General features: G+C 50.6%; 1 protein-coding gene across 4 annotated transcripts in view; it reads left to right on the top strand.

The window, feature by feature from the left end:
- Positions 1–7,345, top strand: part of MARCH2 (membrane-associated ring finger (C3HC4) 2, E3 ubiquitin protein ligase) — a 23,559-nt gene that overhangs the window by 13,919 nt on the left and 2,295 nt on the right. For 3 of the 4 annotated variants that reach the window (XM_005870711.2, XM_005870712.2, XM_014543265.1), the window contains exons 3-4: positions 3,967–4,162; positions 5,799–6,008. In XM_005870711.2, coding sequence (XP_005870773.1) covers positions 3,967–4,162; positions 5,799–6,008 — 406 coding nt within the window. The remainder of the gene's footprint in view (positions 1–3,966; positions 4,163–5,798; positions 6,009–7,345) is intronic. The other variant, XM_014543266.1, reaches the window with a different exon arrangement.

A 7,345-nucleotide genomic window follows, 5' to 3' on the forward strand; every position in this document is an offset into this window, starting at 1 on the left:
CCTCCGTACCTCTGCACTTTACTTCCGCACCTCCTCTGAGTCTCAGTGTGCTTTTCTCTTTCCTTCTAGTTGTAGAATTTCCACTCAGCCAGCCTTCCTATGGTTCTGGATGATGTCCGTTTTGTCTTTTAGTTGTATTTTTGAAGTGGTTGTGCGAGGCAGCAATTTCCGGTGTTTAACTATGCCGCCATCTTGGTTTCTCCTCTCCCCTCTGTTTCTTGATGCAACTCAATCCTGTCCAGGCTGAAGGCGAGGGCAGATTGGCCCTTCCCAGAGGGGCTGTTTTTCCAAAGAGCTGTTATCATCCTGAGATGTGACTTTCCCTCCAGCCTCCTGGCCAGTCTCCCAGGAATAAATGAGGATCCTCCCACCACTGCCAGCAGGTTCTGGGGATTGGAATAGGCCGTGCAACCAGGTCACCATTCGCCTGCCCTCTCCTTTCCCCTGTAATTCCTCCTCCTAGCCACCCTCTGTCATCTGAGAGCAGTGGGGTGGGGCTCAAAGATATAATATCCAATGCCTTCATAATAATCAAGCCTTTCATTTTGCTTCAAGGGAGACCCTGATTCCTGGGGGACCATGGCAGAAACTAGGTGAGGCGGAAAGTTCTGGACCCTTAAACCTGCAGAGGACAAAGTTGAAGGCCCAGGTGGTGTCTCCAGGGCCCAGCACAATCCACAAAGGCTCAGGCTTGGGGCGAGCATCTGGGGCCCCTCTAGCCCCTGAGCCTTCAGTGCTCTGCCCACCAGGCTGTAAGTGGGCCCGGGCCCTTCTAGAAACTTCCCAGAGCATTTCTGCATTCCCTGGCTTTCTACTACTGCCTCTTCGTTTTCTTCCTTGGTCACACTCTCCTTCTCCTCTTGCTCTTGGGACATTCTCTGGGCAGCCCACTGGGCATCTGTACATATATTACCAACTTCCCCACTCCATTTCCTTTCCATTTGTATTATGTGCATTATTTTCCTGAGTGAAGTCTATTTCTCTTGCCCCACCATCTGTGGCAGGCAATATATGTAGCATAGTGGCCAAGGGTACACAGGCCCTGGAGCAAGATTTCCTGGATTCAAACCCCAGCTTTGCAGATGACTAGCTGTGATTGTTTGCATAATTGAGTTTATCCCTTGAAGTTCCAGTTTCCCCATCTCTAAAATGGGGGTGCCTTCCTCCATGTCTCCTGTGGGAACGAGACAAATTAATCCAAGATGTTGAACTTCAAACAGTGCTCAGTACATAAGTACTCAATCATAAATCTGTTTTTGTTTTGTTTTTCTCTCTGAACTTGATCCTCCAAAGTAGGGTTTCCCAGGACAACCCTAAACTGATGGGGCTCTTCCTCAAGGTTCTCATCCCAGGCTGGGTTCCAGAACTGGGGTTCCTTTCCTGTGAACTTTGTGTGTGTGTGTGTGTGTGTGTGTGTGTGTGTGTGTGTGTGTGTGAATCAGGGTGTGGAGTGAGAGTGTAGACAGGAGTACCCTTTTGACCTGTGTGAGGAAGCAACACCCTGCACAGGACTGGTGACAGAAAGCAGACATGAGGGGTCAGCTCAGCTCTTTGGTTTCAGAGCAGTCAGGCCCTGCCCCCCAGCAGGAGCTGCTGAGTAAAGAATGGAAAACAGTTTCCAAGGGAAAACTGTTGTTTTCTGGAAAACTGCTCTCTTGCCCTGGCTGGGTAGCTCAGTTGGTTAGAGCGTTGTTCCAATATGCCAAGGTTTGTAGGTTTGATCCTCAGTCAGGGCACATACAAGAATCAACCAATGGCCCTCGCTGGTTTGACTCAGTGGATAGAGCATCGGCCTGTGGACTGAAGGGGTCTTGGGTTCAATTCTGGTCAAGGGCACAAGCCTGGGTTGTGGGCTCGATCCCCAGTAGGGGGCGTGCAGGAGGTAACTGATCAATGATTCTCATCATTGATGTTTGTATCTCTCCCTCTCCCTTCCTTTCTGAAATCAATAAAAATATATATAAAAAAGCTCTACTTAAAAAAAAAAAAGATTCAACCAATGAATGCGTAAATGAGTGGAACAGCAGGTCAATGTTCCTCTCTCCCCTTCCTTCTTCTCTCTAAAAATCAATAAATAAACCCTGGCCAGTGTGTCTCAGTTGTTAGAGCATTGACCTGAGAACTGAAGAGTTGTGGGTTTGATTCCTAGTCAAGGGTCCATACCTGAATTGCAGGTTTGATCCCTGGCCCGGGTGGGCACATGTGGGAGGCAACCAATCAATGTCTCTCTCTGTCTCTCTCTGTCTCTCTCTCTCTCTCTCTCTCTCTCTCTCTCTCTCTTTCTCTTTCCCTTCTGCTTTCTCCGAAAATCAATGGAAAAAATATCTTCCAATGAGAATTAACTAAAAGAAATATTTTTAATCAATAAATAAAAATTTAAAAAAAACCACAAAAATACAACTGCTCTCTTGTTCCGCCTCCTTTGTATGTTCCACAGTTCTTTCTGGGCAGAAATGTCTGGAAAACAATGACTCATGTGCTAGACAGCCTCTGGGCCCACCAAAGCCACGTCCCCAGTCTCCTAAGCTGCCCCAGGAAGCACCAGCATCCCCAGAGGCCAGGCTACGACTGAGACTTCCCCTATGATGCTTTCTATGCCTGTTTTCGGAGCTCACAGGGTAGAGGGGCAAAGGAGCTCTTCTCCCTGGACACACAGGTTTTTCAGGTAGCATGGTCCTCAGGTATGCCTAGATCCAGTGCCTCTGATTGATTTCCTAAAAAGTCTGTCCTTCCCTGTCTTTTGGCTCTGCTTTCTTCCGTTTTTCTGTTTGGCATCATTCAAAGACGCCAGGTGGAGACCAGGCTGCCACCAGAAGTTCTAGACTTACATCAATCATGCTGCCTGTAGTTCTGGAGTTTAGGGGGTGTGGGGGGACGACGACGACAGAATTTCAAAAGTTAATTCCCTGTGGCTTTGATTGTATCACACATGGTCTAAGTTGGTCCTGTGCCCGGTGACATGTGGTGTTTTGATTGGTCAGGACTGAGGTCATCAGGGGTATCATCAGCTCTGTCCTAGTCCTTAAAGACCAAGAATTGAATGAAACCTGGCTGGTGTGACTCAATGATTGAGCTTCAACCTATGAATCAGGAGGTCACAGTTTGATTCCCAGTCAGGGCACGTAACTGGGTTGTGGGTTTGCTCCCCGATCCAGGTCAGGTCGCATGCGGGAGGCAATCAATCAATGTGTCTCTCTCACATCGATGTTTCTGTCTTTCTCTCCCTTCCATTCTCTCTAAAAATCAATAGAAAAATATGTTCAGATGAAGATTAACAACAACAAAAAAAGAGCGGGATCGGGGAGTTGCCCAGGACAATCAGGGTGGTATTGCACAATGAGAATGTTATTGGAGGAAAAGGAGTGGACTCTGGGTAGACAGGTGTAAGAGATACTCACCCAGTGTGGTGAAGGCCTGGGAGGGGTGGCGAGTGCAGGGTGGAAGGGGTCAATGGGGAAAAAAGGGGGGATATCTGTAATATTTTCAAAAATAGCCCTAGCCGGTTTGGCTCACTGGATAGAGCATCGGCCTGGGGACTGAGGAGTCCTGGGTTCGATTCCGGTCAAGGGCATGTACCTTGGTTGCAGGCACATCTCCAGTAGGGAGTGTGCAGGAGGCAGCTGGTCGATGTTTCTCTCTCATCGATGTTTCTGACTTTCTATCCCTCTCCCTTCCTCTCTGTAAAAAATCAATAAAATACATTTTAAAAAAATAAAAATAAAGATAAATTTTAAAAAAGAGAGATGCTCACCCTGAGCCTAAAATAGTGCTGCAGAAACCCTGGGGAGAGAGCACATCACTCCACCTATGGGATTTGGGAAGGCTTCCCAAAGGAAAGGACATTTGGAGCTGGGTGTTGAAGGATAAATAGGAGTTTGCCAAGTAGCTTGCGATCCAATGGGTAGTGAAGCAGGCATATAGGCAGAAAGCCTGATCATTGCTCACATGTCCCATCTCTGTGTCCAGCGATGGTCCCTTCTGCCGGATCTGCCATGAGGGAGCGAATGGGGAGAGCTTGCTGTCTCCATGTGGCTGCACTGGCACACTGGGCGCTGTGCACAAGAGCTGTCTGGAGAGGTGGCTTTCCTCATCCAACACCAGCTACTGTGAGCTGTGCCACACAGAGTTTGCAGTGGAGAAGCGGCCTCGGCCCCTCACAGAGGTATGCTTAGGAGCATGAAGTTGGAGGGGGCAAGGGAGGAAGGCAGGCATGGGTCCAGAGGAGGGAACTGCCTGGGGGATCCTGGTGGGCTGAGGAAGCAGCTTCTTTATAGGATGAACCTCCTTCCTTCCTCCACTCTAGGGTAGAGTCCACTGATGGGGGGAGGGAACTAGGCCTAAGGTTCTAGACCTGACAAACCCTGTGCCCCCTCCCCAAATTGGTCACTTTAAGTGACCGTTGAACCTGAGATTTGGGGAATGAAAAGGAGCCAGCAATGCCAAGAACCCAGGGAAGGGCAGTCCTGGCAGAGGGCACAGCAAGTGCAAAGCCCCCCCAAACAGGAAGAGCTAAGTATGTTTGACAAAGCCCAAGTGGCTAGAGTGGAACAAGTTAAAGCAGGAGGGGAGCCCAGCCAGAATGGCTCTGTGGTTGAGCGTTGACCTATGAACCAAGAGGTCACTGTTCAATAATTGGCCAGGGAACATGCCCAGGTTGCGGGCTCGATCCCCAGTGAGGGGCATGCAGGAGGCAGCCAATCAGTGATTCTCTCTCATCATTGGTGTTTCTCTCCCTCTCTCTTCCTCTCTGAAATCAATAAAAATAAAAACAAAATAAAGCAGGAGGAGAGTAACCCAGAAGGAGGTGGTAGCAGCCACACTGGGTTTTGTGGTCCTTGCTGGGAGGTTAAAATTTAGCCTGAGTGGGATGTGTCTGGGCTGAGATAGGGCATTCCCAGGCATGGCTGTCTCCCTGCTCCCTAAAGCTCTGCGGACCACCTGGATGCTCTTTATGCTCCTCCCTGCCCAGCTTGGCAGAGGGCTGCTGAGAGCGACAGGGCGATGACAGTGGGCTGAGGTTCGGGCTCTGGAAAGGTTTCTGGCAGGTGGGAACTGGGCTCTTAGGAGAACAGTGGAAGGAGAGCTTGCCCTGCCTGTAGCCCCCTTCTCCCTCATGCTCCAGCCACATGGGCCTCCTTCCCACTGTGCTTTGTCCAGGTCACACACTCCCAACTCAGGGCCTTTGCATTTGCTGTTCCTGCCGCCTGGAGTGCTGGCTCCCCATTCTTCACATGGCTCCTCCTGCTCATCTGGTCCTCAATGTCACCTCCTCAGCAAGGCCTTCCCCTCTTTGAGCACACACTCTTGTTTTGTACCTCACCCCATTAGCATTGGAGGGCAAGGACCCTTTCTGTCCTGTTCATCAGAATTTCATGAGTGAAGCCCATTTTTCTTGCCCACTCATCTGTGACAGGCAGTGTAGCACAACGTTCAAGGGCACACAGGCCCTGGAGCAAGACTTCCTGGCTTCCAGTCCTGGCTTTGTGAGCAATTAGTTGTGCAAGTTTGCACAAATGAGTCAGCCCCTCTGTGCCTCTTAGTTTCCCCATCTGTCAAATGGGGCAAAGATGCCCAGCAGTGCCTGGGTTATTTTAGGCTCATTAAGTACTTGTAAGAAGGAAAGGAGGGAGGGAGGTGCCAGGCAGGAGGCTGGTCCTGCAGGGCCCAGTGGTCACAAACGGTGTCGGCAGAGGGAGGCACAGGGTCTGGAGGTCTTGCACCCCATCCCTAGGTTGGAATAGCTGAAGGGTGGTGTGTAGCTTCTCTCAGCAGCTCCCTCCTTTCCTTACCCCTGGCAGTGGCTGAAGGACCCGGGGCCTCGGACAGAGAAGCGGACGCTGTGCTGTGACATGGTGTGTTTCCTATTCATCACTCCTCTAGCCGCTATCTCGGGCTGGCTGTGCCTGCGTGGGGCCCAGGATCACCTCCGGCTCCACAGCCGGCTGGAGGCTGTGGGGCTCATTGCCCTCACCATTGCCCTCTTCACCATCTACGTCCTTTGGACGCTGGTGAGTGGCTATCAGTCAGAGCGCAGTTGTCTAAGGGTCTCTGGCTTAGAGCAGCCAGACCAGGGTTTGGTCAGTGGCTTGGGGTGGGGGGATCCTGCCTGTCTCTCAATGTAGCCCTGGGTGAAACTTCAGATTCCAAACCCAACCAAGGTTTAGTTCCCTGAGCTGGGTGTGAGCCTTCTGTTCCAAGGAGACCAGGGCATCTGATCACCATTGCTGAGTGTAGGCCCTGCCATCCACGAGCCCACCAAGACTGGACTGGGCTGGCAGGAAAGGGGGAGAGAGAGGGAGGGAAGGAGAGAGGGGGGAGGGAGAATGGGAGGAGGAGGGAGAGAGGGAGGCTGATCCTCCTCCCCCCCTCACCCACAGAGAGAGAGAGAGAGAGAGAGAGAGAGAGAGAAAGAAAAGAAAAGAAAAGGAAAAGAAAAGAAAAGAAAAGAAAAGAAATAAAAGAAAAGAGAGAAAGACCGAAAGACAGAAAGAGCAGGAGAATGAGAGACCCAGAGAGGGGTAAATCAAGACTGAGAAAAAAAACTACTGAAAGAGAGAGATGGGGACTGGGGTGGAGGAGTTGTTCAGGCCTCTGGCAGGCATTAGAACCCTTGCTCAGAGAGAAAAGGGCCTCCAAAGTCTTACCCCTCAGATATAACCACTGTTGTCTGCCTGTGGGGTATTCCCTCCTCAAAAATTATTTTTCATTGCATTCACTATTATATTTTTTAAAAATATAAATAGGATGACACAGGTACTGATTTGCAGTCTGCTTGTTTTAACTTTGCTAATGTCCTTTAAAAAAAAAGGGCAGCCATCCAGCAGTCATTCATTGTATGGGTGTATAATATTGACTTAACTAATCCCCTTTGATAGGGTCTGGGATGTATTCTGATGTTGATTTTTCTTCGTTTTTTTTCATGCTGTTATGAGCAGTGCTTTGGGTACAATCCATGTAAATGTTTCTTGGAACTTGCTTGGTCAAAGAGTATGAACCATTGACATTTATTTAAAAACTAGAGGCCTGGTGCACAAAAATTTGTGTACGGGGGGGGGTCCCTCAGCCCAGCCTGTGCCCTCTCGCAGTCTGGGACCCCTCGGGGGATGTCCACCCCTCGGGAGATGTCCACCCGCTCCCCAGGGGATCGGGCCTAAGCTGGTAGTCAGACATCCCTCTGCCAGCCCGGGAGCCCTCGGGGATGTCCACTTGCCAGCGGGGAGCAGGCCGAAGCTGCAGTCGGACATCCTTAGCGCTGCTGAGGAGGCGGGAGAGGCTCCCGCCACCACCACTGTGCTGGCAGCCATCAGCCTGGCTTGTGGCTGAGCAGAGCTCCCCCTGTGGGAGC

The sequence above is a fragment of the Myotis brandtii genome, unplaced genomic scaffold (assembly GCF_000412655.1).
Source record: "Myotis brandtii unplaced genomic scaffold, ASM41265v1 scaffold321, whole genome shotgun sequence".
NCBI classification, from domain to species: domain Eukaryota; kingdom Metazoa; phylum Chordata; class Mammalia; order Chiroptera; family Vespertilionidae; genus Myotis; species Myotis brandtii.